This window comes from Stegodyphus dumicola, chromosome X2 (genome assembly GCF_044657685.1).
Source record: "Stegodyphus dumicola isolate Sdum_Otavi_A_Nest chromosome X2, ASM4465768v1".
Lineage (NCBI taxonomy): Eukaryota > Metazoa > Arthropoda > Arachnida > Araneae > Eresidae > Stegodyphus > Stegodyphus dumicola.
Genome location: NC_140781.1, coordinates 26,448,879 through 26,468,683, shown reverse-complemented (window position 1 = coordinate 26,468,683; position 19,805 = coordinate 26,448,879). Strand labels below are relative to the sequence as shown.

General features: G+C 32.5%; 1 protein-coding gene across 3 annotated transcripts in view; it reads left to right on the top strand.

Moving 5' to 3' along the window:
- The first annotated feature begins 404 nt into the window (after positions 1-404).
- The window catches only part of jar (Myosin heavy chain 95F jaguar), a 111,872-nt gene continuing 92,471 nt past the window's right edge, over positions 405-19,805 (top strand). The window contains exons 1-3 of one of the 3 annotated variants that reach the window (XM_085809418.1): positions 405-533; positions 4,674-4,789; positions 17,519-17,588. In XM_085809418.1, coding sequence (XP_085665544.1) covers positions 4,679-4,789; positions 17,519-17,588 — 181 coding nt within the window. In that variant the 5' untranslated portion in view covers positions 405-533; positions 4,674-4,678. Of the gene's footprint in view, positions 534-4,673; positions 4,790-6,921; positions 7,091-17,518; positions 17,589-19,805 lie in introns of those variants that run through there. The other 2 variants (XM_085809416.1, XM_085809417.1) reach the window with 2 other exon arrangements.

Here is a 19,805-nt window from a genome sequence, read left to right as displayed (position 1 = left end):
ACTTTGCTATGTAAATATTTTTTGTTTGCAATTTGTTTTAGGATTTATAAAAGGACTTCAGTCAAGAGCATTCGTATGAACTAACAAAATTCGTAATAGACATTCTCACTAGATAGTGATAGTGACTCTTGATTAGGCACCCTGTTGTTCGCACCATTCCACTCAGAGTAAGGTAACTTGTTAAAAACCTTCTTCTCGATTTAATCCTATCTTGTACTGCATTTAGTTCTTTATCATTTCAGACCTTCGGGAGAAAAGAAAAAAGAAACTCGAAAGAACATACTGAACGTTAAACATACCGGCAAGTAGCAGTAAAAAGTAACTCTATGTGGCATAATGAACAATGCAAAACAATTTTTTTTTTTTCTAATTTCTCCTCCTTTCGTGAAATTGCGTTCATTATTTCATAAAGAAGAACTGTTTCGGATGAAAAATTATGTTTCCTGGAAATATTGAAAAGCTGTGTGAAAGTTCTCCACACTGACCGTACCGGTCTGGTAGCTTGTTTGGCTGTGCTGTTGTCCTGTTTAGAGGTATTCATCTTTTTTAATATTTAGTTTCGTATTATTTATCTGTGATTTTATGTGCACGTGTATGTCTGTACGTGTATCAGGAGTTTCTTTTATTTTGTAATAATATTTGTGCTTTCTTTTGGAGACATCTTTTTCCTTTTTCTATATAATTGTGTTTGACAGATAGTCCCTTTAAAATAGGTGATCATTAATTTAAAAGAAATAAAATAGTCTTGAAAAATATATGCTTATAATGAAAGATAAGATGATTTTACATACCACTTATATAAAGATTGCCTTTGAAATTATATCCAAAAGCTTGTTTAAATATTAGGATCGTTCTGAAGTCTTTAATGTAACAAATAATTGAATCTGAATTCATGAAATGATATTTTTGATTCATCTGTTTGTTTTATGGCCTTAATCTGAATTTTAATTTTATCTAAATGTGAAATTTCTCAGCATAAGATTTTATGTAATTTTTTTCTGACTTATAATTAATTATAATTTTTCTGTTGTGTCCATTTGATGTCTTTTTTGGTAAACTTTTAAATATATTACTGTGATCAATTTTAGCTTCTCTTCTCAATTAATTCGATAATTGTGCTTTAATTATTGTTTTCGTGCTTAGATTTTTTATGTATATAAGACATTTATTTTAAAGTGTGTTTCTCCTTCTGTTAATTATCTGTAATCAATGAATTTTCACCCATACGTGATCATAGTAATATAATATATATTTCTTTGTGTATGCTAGATAACTATAGTTATTTCATTAGTTTTTATCCTACTCTTATATGCACCCTCAGGTCGCCAAATTTCTCGCCAAACATTTTTGGCAAGAAACTCCACGCTGCCATATTACTATCTAAATTTTTTTGTCTACATTTCGAATTTTAAGCCTAAAATGTCTCCAAAAACGTGGTTTTCGCACATGCAAAAACCACGTTTTGAACACAATTTAAGCTAAAAATTGTGAACGAAAACAAAAAATTTAGATAGCAAAAACGTTAAGTTTCTAACCAAAAATATTTGGCAAGAATCCATGTACATAGCGATATGTTTTAACTTAAAAAAACTCATCTACGAATTGCACAATCTAGGCAACGAACGAATCTACGAACTACGCACACCTCGCTTTGGTGAAAGTGCAGAATCGCAAACTGCTTGGCGCGCTTTCAAGAATTGCACATACGCGGTATCCATGTACACGTCGACCTATTTTCACTTAAAAAAAATATCCCAGAATTGCACAAAAATGGCATTGCACACACTCTTGACTTAATCCATGTACACATCGACCTATTTTCTTTTAAAAAGGTCGAAGAAAATTGACAAAAATCCAATTCTTCTTACTCTTGTAAAAAGTGCCAAACAAATAAGTGGGCGTTTCTGCACTTTAGCCCTTGCTTTAATAAATTAATATAACAACAATAAATTTCAAAGAATACCATGTACACAGCATCCTGTTTAAACTTAAAAAAACATCTACAAATTGCACAATCTAGGTAATGAACGAATCTACAAACTACACACACTTTGCTTTAATAAATTAACATAATAACAATAAATTTCAAAGAATACCATGTACACAGCGTTCTGTTTCAACTTTAAAAAACATCTACGAATTGCACAATCTAGGTATTACGCACTAATCAACAAAATAAACTTAAATAACTAATATAAATTTTGAACAATTAAAAAAAAAAAAAAAAAAAAAAAAAAACAGAAATTCATACTAAAAAAAAACAATGAACATAACATTCTACAAAATAAGAACAAGAATAAAATAAAATGCACTTATCATGAATGAATGCTTTTTCGAACAGCAGAAATACCAGTTTCATACCACCTTTAACATGCTGTCACGTAATCACTATCCTATTTATATGACGGCCAGACACACTATCCAGAAAATTCATACTATGGTTCACAAATAAATGTTCAAAACCTTCTTTTCCTAAATCCTTTTAAGATTTCTATCCATCTGAAAAAATAGTTGTACCAGGCTCAGTCCACTCTTTAATACACTGCATCAGCGTTTTCCTACTTCTATCATGCACAGTTACAAAAAATAATCTCCCAGACCCTCTTTCCATACCTCCAAATACCCACTGCCCCTCAACAGGATGGCCACGATGATTATTTCCTTTTGCTGAACTTCGATTCATCAACTTCCACCACTTAATCTTTCCCCGCTATCTTCTCAGACACAGAGTGTTATACAGAGCAGATTCGTTAACGACTCCAGCATCGTACCTTTTAATACTAAATTTCCTTTGCACACAATCTAAAATACGCGACTGAAATCTTGCCACCACATCTCTCATTGCAACATAGGCCATTTCAAAACATGTACGACACGAACCAACGAGCAATTAAACTACTCCAGCAAAAGATCTTTCAACGTCAACAGGGTTGCCATACAACATGCAATTGCACCAAAAACCAGTGCAGAACACATATCGCCACATTTGGTGATATTAGGGCACATATAAGAGTAGAGCCCTGTGTACTATGATAACTATAGTCTTAATTTTATAATAATATTTTTATGTCAGCTTTTATTGGGAGGGGAATTAACTTACTGTGATACTTCTTTTAGTTCTAATACCTATATTTGTAACAATAAAAATTAAAATATGTAGTTGAAATTTTGATGTGGCTGAGAGGAATATTGATTATATACAGTCAAAAGTCGTTAATCCGGACTCGTCGGGACTTCGGCGATTCCGGATTATCGATTTTTCCGGATTATAGATCATCAGTTTAAATCTCGTAAGATGGCATGCAGAAATTCCAAAATTAAAAATATGAAACCGTAATTTATGAAATAAAGAACAATTATGATCTAAAGGGTATCAAAATTTGCAAAAAGAAAAAGCTTAATATTTATTTGTTTACTTTATTAAACATTGCTTTCAATGTGAGTTGTTTAAGTTTTGCTTTGTTTCATGTGATAATACTTTCTCTTTAATTCTATTAAACAGACATAATTTCTTGTTCAGTTACAAAGTTCCGCCGTTCAAGTCCTATAATTGCTGTGTCAAGAACACCGACTAATTTGTCAATCGAAATTTTTTTGTTTTCAATAACCTCTGTCACTTTTCTTCGCTATCGGAAGCGAATTATAATGACGAGGAACTTGTTTTAAATCATATCAAAGACGGAGCATATCGAGATGAAATACTACATTTGGTAAGTAATTATAAGCCAAATAAAATAAAAACATCTGCGCTGAAGATAAGGATAGTGCTGACAAATCAACTTCCAATTCATTACGCGCCCGCCGCCGAGCAGCGTGAAAATGATAAACAGATTTCGGATTTCAAAATATACTTTCGCTTTAGATCCTTTACATATTAACAAATATATATCGGAAATTCTATTTGATATAATCGAAAGTTTAAGCTTACTTTTATAAAATTGCTCTTACAGTCTGCAAAAAATAATAAGCCGGATGCAATCCGAAAATTAAGGAACAACGCAATCATCAACATTAACTGAAATAGATAATTATTTAGCTTATATGTCCATTATACATAAAATGCGCACGCGAAAACGTATTCTGCACTTGCGCACAATCATATGCGCAGTCGTAAAAGGTCTTACGCGCACGCGTGAACGCCTCTGCGCATGTGTCAACGCGGCGCATGCGCAGAAAGTTTTTAGTTTTGATGTCCGGATTATAGATCATTCCGAATTATGGGTGTCCGAATTAACGACTTTTGACTGTATATGTATGTATCTACATATATATGACTAGCATAACTTTCCTGTAGAACATTACTGACTGTTTTTGGCTGATTGACATCATGTTAAATTAAATATTAAATTCCACATGGAAGATGTTTGCATTATTATAAAAAGTTAATTACTCAAATAAAATAATTTTCAAATCAATACTATATATTATCACTCTATTGATTATATATATATATATATATATATATATGTGTGTGTGTGTAAGTATCTACATATATATGACTAGCATAACTTTCCTGTTGACCATTACTGACTGTTTTTGGCTGATTGACATCATGCTAAATTAAATATTAAATTCCACATGAAAGATGTTTGCATTATTATAAAAAGTTCTAAAATAGTTGTTCCTGAAGTATATTAATTACTAACTCAGTAAGCAATTTCATGTTTTTTAAGGTGCAATGGAAACACCTAAGGTATGGGTTCCAGATTCACTGAGTGGCTATAAATTAGGGAAAATAATAGATATTGGTGCTGAAACTGTATCTGTCCAGTTATTTGATTCAAAAGAGGTAAGCTATTATTTTCACATTTTAAAACATCTCATATGTATGTAATAGGACCTTTTTTCTCCCAGATAATTCAGGGGTTTTGCATGACATATTTTTCTGGTAATATCTGGCAGTTGTTTTTGATTGTTAAATGTAAGTATAAATACATATCGTACTATAAACAAATTAACATACCTATGGTATCATTCAAGTTGCTTTCTCACAGTGCAAATAGCTAGCTGTGCCATGCTACCATTTGATGAGCTATATATATGTATCATCTCCCAGGTAAAGAGATTTCCTTATTTTTGCATACATTATTCTTGATATAACTGCTTCAAAATAAGGAAAATACTTACCAGTAAAAGAATGAGAAAGTGTGACTTAAAAAAAAAAAAAAAAAAACTTCCTTTCTGGATCTAGTGGTTCAATTATGTTTTCAGTATTTGCATATAAATGCAATCATCTTGGCACAGTTAGGTGATTTTTTTTACAAATGAAAAAAATTTACTCATCAAGTGGAAGATTTTCATGACCTTTTTTTTTTTAAAAGTCTTTCCTAACTATTGCTATTCATTTTGAGTTGGCAAACATTATCAACATATCAAAAGAAATTATGCATTAAAAATTTTAATTATTGAATTAGAATTATGTAATACACGAAAAAACGAAACTCGTTTTTCACAAAACTCTTCTCTAATTTTTTAGCATTGTTTATTTTCCTATGTACAGAACGATCTGTTTTTGCTGAAAAAACATCGGAGAATTGCACAAACTCAGCATTATGCACTGGCAATTTACTAAATGCATCTTGTCATTGTTCCTTTTAGTGATTTTGTGGCAAATTACTTATGTCCTTCAGAAATTTTACCACAATGTCTTCCATGACTAGCATATTCCACAAGTGATAATTTAAGTGTGCTTAAGCAAAAAATGTCATAATTTGTCTCTAAAAAGTACTGGAACTTAGAATGAAACAAAACAAAAAAAAAAAAAAAAAAAAAAAAAAAAAAAATACAAACAAAAATGGCGATATTACTTGACTGAAGGATTGTTATGAGAATAATTGCCTGAAGAATGGTTATGGGCATGGTTGCCAGAGTTTGACTCAGTCTGAAAATTTGGTGCCATGCTACCATTTTTTAATTTGGTGCCATACTTCTACTTTGATGGTTGGAATGTGCATAAGTGTCTGCTTTTCTTTCATTTCAATAAAATAAAGTTTGGATTAGCAGAGTTTTATTATGTATTTATTTCAGGATATTTACGAATCCCACTGAATATGAACAAACTGCACCCAGCAACAACCAGATTGGCTTGAATTCTTTTCGAACAATAAACTATTGTAAATATTTAGGAATAATACATATGACTTTATTCATATCTAATGTTCTGCTCAAAAGTTTTAAAATTTAATTGAGTAATACAAGGTGTGATTAAAAAAAAAAAAAAAAAAAAAAAAAAAAAAGATACTATGTAGCTTGAAAACAGAGTGAACTCCATTCTGTTTTCACTCTGTCAGAGTGAACTACACACTTAGTCAAGAACTGTTTTTGGTGACATCATGCCACACACCTCCTCTATCCATATGGCCAGTTTCAACGTAACTGACCATGCCAGTGGGAAGTAATGTATCATTGAGTGAACACGTGCAACTGCATTCTGCTGGAAAAATGCCTAATTTAAAAACCGAACTGCGAATCAACACATGTGAAACTTAAGAAATCAGCCATGGAGGAAACATTTCAAATGTTAACCGAGGCCTCTGGAGATGAAACTTTGTCTCATGCACATGTGTTTGAATGGCATAAGCTGTTTTCAGGGGAAAGTACAATGTGGAAGATGATAAATTGCTGGGCACCCAGCACATTCATCATGATTGAATAGGCTCCCAGGGGTCAGACTGTTAATCAACACTACATATTGAAGTACCAAAAGGACTTCGTGAAAAAAATTAGGGAAAAAAAAAAAAGCCGCAGTTGTGGAGTGATAGATGGCTGTTGCACTAGGACAATTCACCCGCTCACACGGCCCTATTTGCCAAGCAGTTTCTGATCAGCAAAAATATTACTGTGATGGGGCATCCTCCTTATTTACCTGATTTTGCTCCATGCGACTTTTTTTTATTTTCTAAACTTAAATCTTACTTAAAGGGAACCCGTTTTACCTCAGTTGAAGAGGTTCAGGCAAAGAATTTCCTGAAGGGCCTTCCAAAAATGTTGTTCCAGAACCGTTACCAGCAATGGCAGCACAGAATGCAGAAGTGTGTGAATGCTGAAGGGAACTACTTTGAAGGTGCTAATCTCACGGAGAACTGATTTTGTAAGTACAATGATTTATTGGACCAGCTCATTTTTTTATAATGTCGCACATTGTATATTGTTGAATTTATATCCTGTATCGAAAATTTGCGTTAAAGTGACTGGCAATTTCTTTTCTTGCATAAACAAAAGATGCATAATAAATATTTCATTGTTCATACAAGATCAAACAGCGTGCAGTAATGATAATTTTGTTAGCTATTGGCGATGATAATCATACAGCTGTCAGCTATCTGCAGCTGTCTAGCTTACTTTATATTAGGTTGTTCATTAGAAAACCAAAAAAATTGAATTTAAAATCATTTATTTGACTCTGATATTATCATATTAAATATGCAAGTTAGTATTTTAAGCTACTGATAGATGGTGTCAGCATGTCTGCAGCATAAATAACAAGCCTATCCAATCCCCAAAACTCTGCGAGCTGCTTTGTAAATGCTTATTCCGGAAAGCCGCACTCTAATATATATTGTTACGAAATGTCAAGGTGCGGTGAGATAGCTTCCCCGCAAAGCAGGTTTAAGATTGCCATAAAATGGCAAGGGAAGGCAGGGTTGCCACATTGCAAAATCGCCCATTTGGCGATATGCCATGGACGGATGGAGGACCTTCTGGAACGAATTCTTACCAGTTTAGCCCAGAATGTTCTCAGACACAAGCCGAAAGCTATATAAACCCTGCTGGTCCGCAGTCAGTTAGTGTGTGCCTCATCTAGAGTGTGAGATGGTGTGTCTCATCTAGTTAGTTCGTGCAGAGACGATCGAGTTAACAGCTGGCCAGTGAGTGCCAAGTGGGTCGTCGAGTGCATTGAAGAGTATCTTAGTGCATCATCGAGAGAGGGTGTTGAGCTCCGGGAACAACTGAACCGAAGGTTCGGGAGCTGTGCTCTGTGTGTTTTCGAGTGCATCACGAGTTGCAGCATGGAGTCTGTTAGTGTATCGCAGTTAGTACATCACCGAGAGAGCGTGTTGAGATCCGGGAACAACTGAACCGAAGAGTTGGGAGCTGTGCTCTGTGTGTCGTCAAGTGCATCGCGAGTTGTAGTGCGAAGAGTCTCGAGAGTACGTGGAGTTCCGAGAACAACCGAGCAGAGTCGGGAGCTGTACTTTGTTTGCTTTGCAGTGAAGCTTTGTCCACTGTGATAGCCTGATAACCTGAAGGCTGTGTCACTGATTGTTCCAGCGAGTGTATAGTAGATCTTCGACGACTGTAAAAGTGACTTTGGAGCTGTCCTGATTAATATTGGCTAAATAAAGTGTGTTTCGTTACTTCATCAATTGTCGTCGTATTCACTCCAAATCTACAAACCCCGTACAAACGTGAAGGAAGAAAATAACATAACAACTGGCGTTAAAAAAAAAAAAAAAAAATCAACAATATATATATATGTAATGAAACTGATGTTCGATGACACGAGGTGAAAGATTTGATTATGAATGCAGCACAAACTTGTATTAAAATTTTCAGTGATTGGTCAAGAGGCATCTGCATTAAGGGTTGCGTAAGATCGCATGATTAATTTAAATGACACAGTTTAGACTTGAGCGCTATTTTTAGGATAGATAGATGAAGTTCCCAAATGAAATAAAAAATATAAGAGGTTATAGTGAATTAAATTTAGAAGTTTGCTTTCATATTTTTTATCTTGCACATTCCCCCTTTCAAAAAAGAAAAAGGCAGAGAGTGATAGAGAAGCCTTTTTGAGAAAAACAGCATTAAAGTAGCAAAACATGAGATATATCATTTTGAAACATACAAAATATAACATTAGCTTTTGAACAATAAAACTATAATATGTAAAATTTTGAGTTCAATAATTATTTTATTTATTTTTAAAGTCCTATGAACATTTGAGTCCAATCTGTAGACATATCTTGTTTCTGGAATCACAATTTTGATACTTCAGGGAGGGATTTCCAAAAATTTTTACACACCAGGTCACAATTATAAACATTTTATATACCCATTAGTTATTATGAATGATCATAAATTTTAAAATTTACACCAATTTTCACATTTATAAGTAATACTTGTCATTTGAAAAGCATGATTGAAATTATGGTTTTACTTTTTATTACTACATTTTACAATTTTCTTATTTTACACAAACTAGAAGACCCCACAGCTTTCTCCTAGTACACACATCCAGCTATTTGGGCAAATCCACTTTAAACAAACTCATGTATTAAATTTTCATAAGTGGTTAGTGAACTGCGCTACAACATTCCATTACATTAAAAAAAATCATACTCATTACATAATAAAATTAAAAATTCTATGTAATAAATTAAATAAAGTGTGAGCTTTCAAAGTTTATAGGACATGAGGAGGGTAAAAGGAACAATAACGCAGAGGTAAAACAGGCCTCTATGAACCAATACTCCCTCAACATAGTTTATATTAAATATGCAATGATTGATAATTATAACATTCACTTACCATAATTCCAAACAAATTTTAATATATTGTGCTGTTAATTAAATTCTGATGTAAATTTTAATCCAATTATTCAATTTCTTAAATCCTTGGTATTTGTATATTAATTTTAACAATATTTAACATTCTCCCATTTAATAATTATTTCATTTATACTTCATGTCGACATAATTCTTAAAATTAAAATTTTTAAACAATAATCTAATTACAAAATAATTTCAAAATTCTTAGAAGAAAATAAATCCCAAATTTTTAACATTAATTCAAAATTGTTGACAAAACTTATTTTCACTAATAACAATAAAATTTAATAATCATTCCTGAATAAAGTCTTAGAATACTTACTCATTTTAATTTGATATTTTGCTAAAGTAGTGCCAAAGTTTTTTTGTTGTTTTTTTGTTTTCCCATTCATCCAATTAAATTCATTTTGTAAGAAAACATTACACTTTCAGTATTGAGCAAGTTATTTATAATGATGCAGTTGGAGAAAAACTCAAAAAACCTTTATCATCACGTAACATCAAAACACATTTTTGGAATATGGGCACTTAATTTTCTGGATGGAAACAACTTTGAAGAATAAATTTAGAACCGAAGAAATTAATCACACATTTTTGATGATGCCATTAAATCACTTTCATATTTGTTGACACAACATATTTTGATGTTACAGTTACCTTGGCCTGATTAGGAATTCTGATGAATAGTTTGTTATTGATGTGAGAGCAGTTGAAATAAACTGCTTTAGGAGTTCCATGCCTGTAGGGTCGAAAATCGGCTGTGCCTTTTAATTGTAATGAAACTGTGGTTCGATGACACGAGATGAAAGATTTGATTATGAATGCGGCACAAACTTGCATTAAAATTTTAGGTGATTGGTCAAGAGGCATCTGCATTAAGGGTTACATAAGATCGCATGATTAATTTTAATGATGCACTTTAGACTTAAGCGGACAGATAGATGAAGTTCCCAAATGAAATAAAAAATATAACAGGTTATAGTGAATTAAATTTAGAAGTTTGCTTCATATTTTTTATCTTATATATACAGTTAAAAGTCGTTAATCCGGACTCGTCAGGACTTCGGCGATTCCGGATTATCGATTTTTCCGGATTATAGATCATCAATTTAAATCTGGTAAGATGGCATGCAGAAATTATAAAATTAAAAATATGAAACCATAATTTATGAAATAAAGAACAATTATGATCTAAAGGGTATCAAAATTTACAAAAAAAAAAGCGTAATATTTATTTGTTTACTTAATTAAACATTTCTTTCAATGTAAGTTGTTTAAGTTCCTTTGTTTTATGTGATAATACTTTCTCTTTAATTCTATAAACAGACATAATTTCTTGTTCAGTTACAAAATTCAGCTGTTCAAGTCCTATAATTGGTGTGTCGAGAATACCGACTAATTTGTCAATCGAAATTTTTTCGTTTTCAATAACCTCTGTGTTACTTCTTCACTATAGGAAGCAAATTATAATGACGAGGAATTTGATTTAAATCACATCAAAGACGGAGTACATCGAGATGAAATACTACATTTGGTAAGGAATTATAAGCCAAATAAAATAAAAACATCTGCCCTGAAGATAAGGATAGTGCTGACAGATCAACTTCCAATTCATTGCGCGCCGTGGCGTTTCTCCTCCGCCCCCCAGCGTGAAATTGATAAACATATTTCAGAATGGTTAGATAAACAAAGGATATGCCTTTATCCATTTTTTTTGCAGCAATTCCACTTTTTGTTTGATGGACATCGAAACATACTTTCGCTTTGTAGATTTGGGAGCTCCAGCATCGGAAATTCTACTTGACATAATCGAAAGTTTAAGCTTACTTTTATAAAATTGCTCTAACAGTCTGCAAAAAATAATAAGCAAGATCCAATTTGAAGATTAAGGAACAATGCAATCTGCAACATTAACTGAAATAGATAATCAGATAATTTTAGCTTATACCGTCCGTTATACATTAAACGCACATGCATAAACATATTATGCGCATGCGCACACGCATATGCGCAGCCGTAAAGGTCTTACGAGCATGCGCCAACGAGACGCAGGTGCAGAAAGTTTGTAGCTTTGTCCGGATTATAGATCGTTCTGGATTATGGGCGTCCGAATTAACATATGCCATCAGTTGATATTATAGAAAGAATTTCTGAACGCAAGCTGTTTTTGCATAAACAGTTTTAGACAGCCTAAAAAATATGTTATCCTTTTGTAGTATCCTTCAAATTGATCAAGTGACTTTTCGGCAGGGATGCAGATAATCATAAAGTACCAGATTTTCTAAGAATAGTTTTTAATAATTTCTTATTCACATAATTTTAAAAATAATAAAACAGATTTTCATGAAAAGAAGCATATTAAGTCAATGAGAATTTTACTTTTGGGGGGTAATTAATGTGATTGTATATAAATAAAAGTAAGAACTTTTATTTCTTCTGTTGTATATTCAGGAAAGTTTGTTTGTATGACATACAAATTTGAAACTATTGCACAGTGCAACTGAACATTCTTTTTTGTAGTAGGAAACCAAGCATTTTTCTTCTTGTTCCCTTTGCTTCTTCCCCCTTCTTCCTTCTGCAGTTTATAATTGTTGCATGGTTTCAGCCAAAATGTACTGAAATCAAAAGAAGGAAGCGTAACCGTCTATGCAGTTACAATAGTATAGAATGCTTATCACGTGAATTAAAAATAAAGCATTATTTTGAAAAAAAAAAAATCTATTGATTTTCTTTATTTTTTAAGTCGGGCACACTCATCTGGAAAGCATAAAAGTAAGTGAACAGGATAAGGACAATACACGTCATACAGAAATTGCCCTTCAAGAAAAATTTGTTTGAATTGACAAAGCATAATCTGCGGATAATAAGATTATCTGCGGAAGGGGAGGGATGCCTTTGTGATGGATTTTCTAAAGAAACCTGGCTTGTGTGTATGCTCTTTGAGAAAGGAAATTAGTTTTAAAATAAGGTGTTAGCTTTTTTTAGGGACTGTATGGGAAAATAATTTAGTTTTCCTCTTAAAATCTGTGCCTCTCCATTGGCTGAGCTGTGTTGATTTCTGGTGGTTCATTTTGATTTTAAATACAGTTAAACCAGTTGGCTACATATTTGGTTTTTGGGGTTTGTTCCCATGCATAAAGTGAATATGAGGCAATTTCTTTTAGAAAGTCCTCCAGAAAAGGCATCTCTGCCTTGAGGCAGATAGCCGTTATGTACTTTGCTACAGTAGTAGACCTACAGATGGCGAGGCCTGGGGCAGAAATCACCTTGGGGTCCCCCTTATTGGAATGATTACTATACAAAATTTCAATACAAATATATAATTAACATTTATTTAATCTGGAATAAAATTATTAAAATGATTTAGAAAAAATATCCTTAGGGTAAGGCTATTAGACAAACATATATTTAAAATAGATTATTAATCTGTGATTTTTTATGACAAAATTTTTCTTTTTAACTAATTAAAAAAAGCTAAAACTGATCATTGTGAGCTTTGAGTTCTGAAAAATTTTTTATAGCTTCATCAAAATGGATGTTTTTTAGATACTGCATTTTCAGTGTAAAAGATTGCCAAACCAGTAAGTCTTATTTGGCTCATTGTTGATCGAAAATAGCTTTTAATCAACTTCAAATTTGAAAAGTTTCTTGCACAAGAAGCAGCTAAAACGCACACTGTCAAAAGTCTTTAGTGCCAATTATTAGTTAGGGACTGATTCAAGGAAGTCCATTTCCACAACAAACTTCAACATTTTCAATGCAGACCACTTTTTAGCTTTATCCTTATATATATATATATATATATATATATTTCTACATATAAGTACTTAAAAACTTAAGACTCTTCATAGGCTGTCCTGATCAGAAACCCTGGGCAGTATGCCCCTGTTTTGCCATATTCGACTAACCAACCCATACAGTTAACATGTGGACCAACATCAAAGATCAAACTCAGATCAAAATCTTCCCTTATATAATTAATTCTTTATATGAAAATATGATTATTAGTTACATTTTACTCTTTAAGTATGAGACATTTAAATCCTTAGATTCCACTAATCTTTAGAAAGATTTGAATTTCCAAAACTTGAATCTTAGTTCCAGTTTTAATTTAAAAGAAATTTAAGCATTTTTGAAATCTTTGGACATTTTTAACTCAAAATTTTGGAATGAATAATTTTATTGGTGCACAGGTAAATAAATAAATCTGTAATTGTTGCAATATCAGCACTATCTGAATCATTAAATTCTCCATGGTGAAATGATATGGGCCATTTGTCACATGGTTTCAGTATGGCATCCAATAAAATCTGCCAGACTTCTCACAAAAATAATTGGTACGCTGTTCTCTCTCAGAAATTCTCAAATAATGTGAATAACTCTGGATCTAGATAACCTGTTGCAAATAGCTCTTGGATGTTTCTAAGATTTTATAAAGCAAAGTATATAAACACTGCAACACAAACTTGATTTCATTTGCCTACCAGTTGAACTATAGCAGTTCAGCTATGATTGCTGAATTTTGAACTGTTAATTCAAATTTGAGCTGTTACTCAAATATGTTTATCAAACTACATCAAGATTCAGGCATTTAATTTTATGTTTCATTTAATAGAATTTCATTGTCTTATAAGTGTACAATGTATATTCTCATGTTGGTTTTTTTTATTAAATACAGATTTTAAACTTTTATTACTAGGTTCTTTCCTCCCATTCTTCTTATTCTTATTATTTGAAGGATTTAAAAGATCTGATATTCGAAAAGTATAAAAAACTTTCATGATTCAGCTTTAAATATGAAGAAATTCAATATTTGACCTGTCTGTATTTTTTCCAATGCAAATTAAAAGTTATACGGATTTATATTCTTTCTCTGCTAGATTTGAGATACATCATCATAATGTCATTATGTGTATGTTTATTTAAAAATTATTCCGAAGGGCAGCAACACTGCAAACTGAGGGCGCAGTTGAAATTAATCCCCCCCCCAATACCAACTTCATCACAAAAATAAAACAATGCCATACGTAATTGAAGTAATTGAATGGTAACTGAGCTTAGAGTAACTGAATGGCAGAATGAATGGTATGATCAGTTATACAAAAGAAGACTCGCTCTAATGTTTCTACCAAAATTTCTTGCAGATGTATTTCAGATAGCTATCTGAATCAAGCTTTTGGTAATAATGGACATGTATTATGGAAGATTTAATGAAAATTAATTTACGTGTTCATGTTGTAGGTTGGATGCCAGTGTTATTAATATTATCCTAGAATCCCCTTCACTTCAAAGCATATGACAGAACAACTATTGATCCCATAAATTTTTATTATGGGCTAAACAGGAAGAAGGATGTCTAGCATTATTAAATATCATGAATGTTATGCATTTAGTTGAAAAATAAAAAAATCCTGCTTTTTATACATACTGAATATAATTTTTTTCTATATTTCAAGATTTTTTTCCCTTCCATATTCATAAATTATACTAACAGTAGAAGCCTGTGTGATGTTGGACCAGCTGGATTTCTAACTTGAATGTGGCATACAAATCTAATCAATTTTGCAAGTATGTTTTAACATACCCAATAAGAAATTTTGTATTAATTCCTGGCAACTCTAAATGGTGGGACAAGATGCATGCATTTGTAAATTGAAGCTGAAGGTTTGAGACCAAAGCAAGTATCCAATTGAAGTCTCTAGAGTTCAGTATTTTAAAGTGATAAATGTTTGAAATGTAGTCTGCAGGTGTCTGGAATATTGTCACTCAAAAATTAAATATCATATTTCAACATTAAAAGCTTACGTGGCAAATTTCCAAAAAGATCTTTACAATGTATTTTGTGAGGTCTTTACTAATTGGGCAATAAATTATAGTAGAGTCTTCTGCTGAGTTATCCACATTTGTGAAGAGCATGTCAGACATTAAAGATAACTAAAGGCCAAAGCTATAGATATTTTATGAATCTATACCAGATCAAATATCCTCAACGTTTGCCATCATATCTTCATCAAAACCAAAAAAAAAAAAAAAAAAAAAAAATTTTTTTTTTAGGCATGCTAAAGGAACTATAAAAATTTAAGTAACTTGAGTAGTTTTGCTACTAAGAATATAGAACTTTTACAAGATCTTTATTTTATCATGACTGACATATCTTCAAAATGCAGAATGCCTAGTTTTTCAAAAAGTAAATAAAAAATATATAGGCAGTGTGATATAAAATGGATAGAGAAAAGTTGATGTAACAACTTTTTAGAGATATGTAAGAAAAAGTTAATAAGGTTTGTGGCCCCCCTGAATGAAATTCAAGCTTCACAGCAATTCTATATGCTATATATTGCCCAGAAGTTTCTGTGGTAACACAGTATTCACCATGAAGCATTCATAGTTTCACTGCTAAAAATATATAGGTCAGTTTGGCCATTCAGAATATCTGCCCATGGCTTGATTCCACCATTGCCTTTTACAGATGTTTTCTGGCTTATTGTGGGTGTTTCTGTAGCTACAGCGGACTCCTTTGTAGTCTGAGTTGACATCAGTTTTCCTCATTTCTTTTCGCAGTCGTTGCAAAAAAACGGCCCTGATCGTTGTGGCAGATTTTCAGCCTTGATTTAGTCTTCTGCATACCACACCAGTATCTTGAAACCACTTGCATATTCCTGGCTTGATATCTTTGGCCACTTTTAGGTCTTAATAGACCTGTGCCTGTGTTGGTTTCATTCTCCTATTTGTATGCTATTTTTTACAATACATTATATGCTTTCTTAGTGACATTTTCTACCTTATGCAGACAGAAGTTGTATCCATCTATCCGCACTGTCCTTTGCAGTAAAAATTTGAATCATCTACTTTTACTCCTTTTCTTACTTTCCGAAAGAATGGGGTGGGGTGGAATTGCATATTCCTGAGTAACAAAAGAGAAGCTCCTCGGAGTATGTGATAACATTGACCTTTAGCTACCTACTAAACACTTTTAATTTTGACTTCACTGAATAGAATTAACTCAGCACCTTTTTTTGAGTTGTTTGTTTTAATTATTTTCACCAGTGTGTGTTATTATGTAAAGATGAAATAATTAAAATATCAGATAATTTGAAGATAAGGAATTTGCAAAAATCAGCAACTCAAGCATCTGCCTCCAACAACAATAATATCTGTTTTAAAGCTGGACATGGTATTGAACTGACTTTCAATGGCATTTTAAGATATAGCAATCCATGGAACTTTAGTTCTTATGTCAGAGTTTCTTGGTTTTATTGGCTGGCGATTCTTACCATGCTTTTCTCTGCACAATCTTTGACCGGACATTTTTCATTTGGTCAGAGGTCTGGTAAACATGCTAGGCAAGGCAAGATTTGAACACTCTATGCATTGAAGAAATGTACGATAGCATGGTCAACGTATAGTCTCACAATGTTCTGTTTAAGAGTAGGGCAGCGGAAATCTCAAAGATATGGCTCAACTATAGCCATTAAAACATCAATAATAATATCATGGCTTTTCGGAGGTACGAGATATATGAATGAGAGGTGAATGGAATGTTCACCTAGTGGTTCTGCATATTATCAATCCAGGTGTTGGGTCAGTATGATAACGAAGAGTGCGAGCTTCCAATATGTATTCCCTCAGTGCTTCTAAAAGAGGCATTCTACAAATGCTTCCTGGAACGTCAGAAATGCTGGAGCAGGTGTGTGCAAATTATGAAAAAAATGTTCGCACTTCGTACTCTTCCTAAAATTTATTTTTTACTATTTAGTTTGCCTTAAGTAACAGAAAATAAGTTACAAACTTTGTTATTTATTATGTTAAAAATCACCTATTATTGATGTTATATTTGTATGGGAACAAAATATGCATAAATTGTATCAAATTTATGTAATATTTTATATTTTACTGATTATCTTGGGCACAAAAGTAAAACTGCTAAAAATTCTATTTGATAGCTAATCCCCCCCTTTTTAATATTACAGGTGCGGTCCGTTCCGTATGAAAGCACTTATGCTGCTGAAGAAATTGATGACAAAGATGTTGATGATAATTGTAAGTACTTCAGAATTCTGAGTCAAATTTCTACCATAAATAATATTTATTTGGAAATCTTTTTTAATATAAAATTGTGTGCTTACTGTCAGAGCTAAGGAAGAAAATAATTTTACATTTAAATTGAAAATATTTTCTTTGTGCCATATTCACACTAGAATCATGGGAATGGTTACATTCACCAATTTTAGGCTTTGTATCTTCCATTGTATTTTAACTATCAAGTTGAAATTATATAAAGTTTTTTAAAACTGCTCTAATATGCAGCATATGGAATTTCAGAAATGAAAGAGTTTGGGGTGGAGTTTGCAGATGTCTGTAAAACCATAACAGTGGTCAATTTGAGCATTATGTCCATAAGATTACAAAAATAAATTTTTTTCGTTATAAATAATATTTGCAGTAGTGAAATTAAAAGCATATTTAAAAAGGCTGAGACTATAAAATATACTTTAATGGTGTGGATGACTATGAATGTAGAGATGGACAAAACCACTCTTTTAAGGGATCAGATGAGAACTGTTCACTCATTGAAGTGAATCAGTTCTTTTATGATTCACAGCTCACTAACAGCAACATTGCTGAATGCACTTGGAATGGAGTGGATCAAAAGTGGTGCACAAAGATGGGGGAGGGGAAACAGAAAGAATTGAACAAGGAGTGGGCTCAGTGGAATCAATCAAACCACTCACTCCTGGACTGATTTCTTCCAACTGTAGTTTTGAGATTCCCTAAAATCATCTTTTTACATAGAACTAACTAACAATAAAATTCTAGGAAAAAAATGCTAAAAAAGTTGAAAAATAAGGAAAATTAAACTCACTTTTTTTAAAGATTACATTATTTTATTACTAAAATTGGCAAAGACTACAAAGCACATTGTAAAATACAAACACTGCTACAACTACAAAGCAAACTGTAAAAATACTTAACATTAAAACTACCAACACTACAAAAAATACAATGCACAAATACGTAACACTAAAGATGTAATGAAATATACTGGTCCACCATAAAAACTAATCAAGGTCTTGTATATGAGTATAATTTTAGTGAACTTCTCGGATGACATGTGGTTCCCCCCCCTCAGTACATATTTGGCCTGTTTTAAAAAAGATGGCATTCACAGGGCACTGAAGTAGCCGGGATGCATAATCGTTTTAGAATAAGTTCATACCCCATGGGATATAGTAGCTTCTGGGACACCCACCACAATAAGGGGTTATTCTTTCTAGGTAAACGGTCCTCTGATAAATCTTAATTCCATTATTGCAGCAGATCCCAAGTCCTTTGTCCCTTGAAAATTGTTGATAGTGTCATTGAACTGTTCCCATATGGAAGGGTTCTCACAAGATGTTACGATTCGATTTGATTGCTGCATTTGGGGCATCTGACAATGCACACCTCAAGTTTTCAATACTACTACAACAGTTTTGTAACATTCTCACAATTCCAGATCATTTCCAGATCATCCTGTTTTTTAAAGCTCAAATCCAGGAACTTTGCCTGCATCACTAGCTTGCTGTTAGAGATAAGAATGATTCTGAAAACCCTTTCAGTAGATTATCAATTAACAATTCTGTTTGTTGTAACAACCCCATGCCTTTATTTCTGCCCTTGTAAGCTTTCATCTGATGTGTGATTAATCTTACTAAAATTTCTATTTTGGAAAGGGAAACAGTTTTAATGACACTTCTTGTGTTACCTTGTTCTAAATTTTTAAAACCTCTGCTGTCTGTTTCACAATATTCCAATCTTGATCTGACAAGTTAAAGGATTTTTCACCTAATATAGCAAAGGAAGAAATTATATGCTCTTTCTTTAAGAAAAACCTTTTCAACATATCATAGGTAGAATTCCACGTAGTAGGTACTTCATGTTTCAATTTGAGTTTATCCTTCTTTAAATTCTCCTACATTTCAGCAAGTTTGCTTAAAGCAAATGAAATTTTTTAAATACATCGCTATCTATTTACTGTAATCGGCTTTCTTATGTTAATTTACTTGTAGACTTGTAAAGCAGTCAAGGGTGAAGAAAAGCTGGATCTAAATCCAAATTCAGAGTGAGTCAAATCTTGGATGGAGATTCAGCTGAGTTGGACATTGAAGGAGAAGCCAAAGGGGGATGGGGGGACTCGATCCATTTGCAAAAAGAAGTGGTCAGTTTTGCCAACATGCATCTGCTTATTTAATGTTTTGTTTTTTCAATACAAGATAG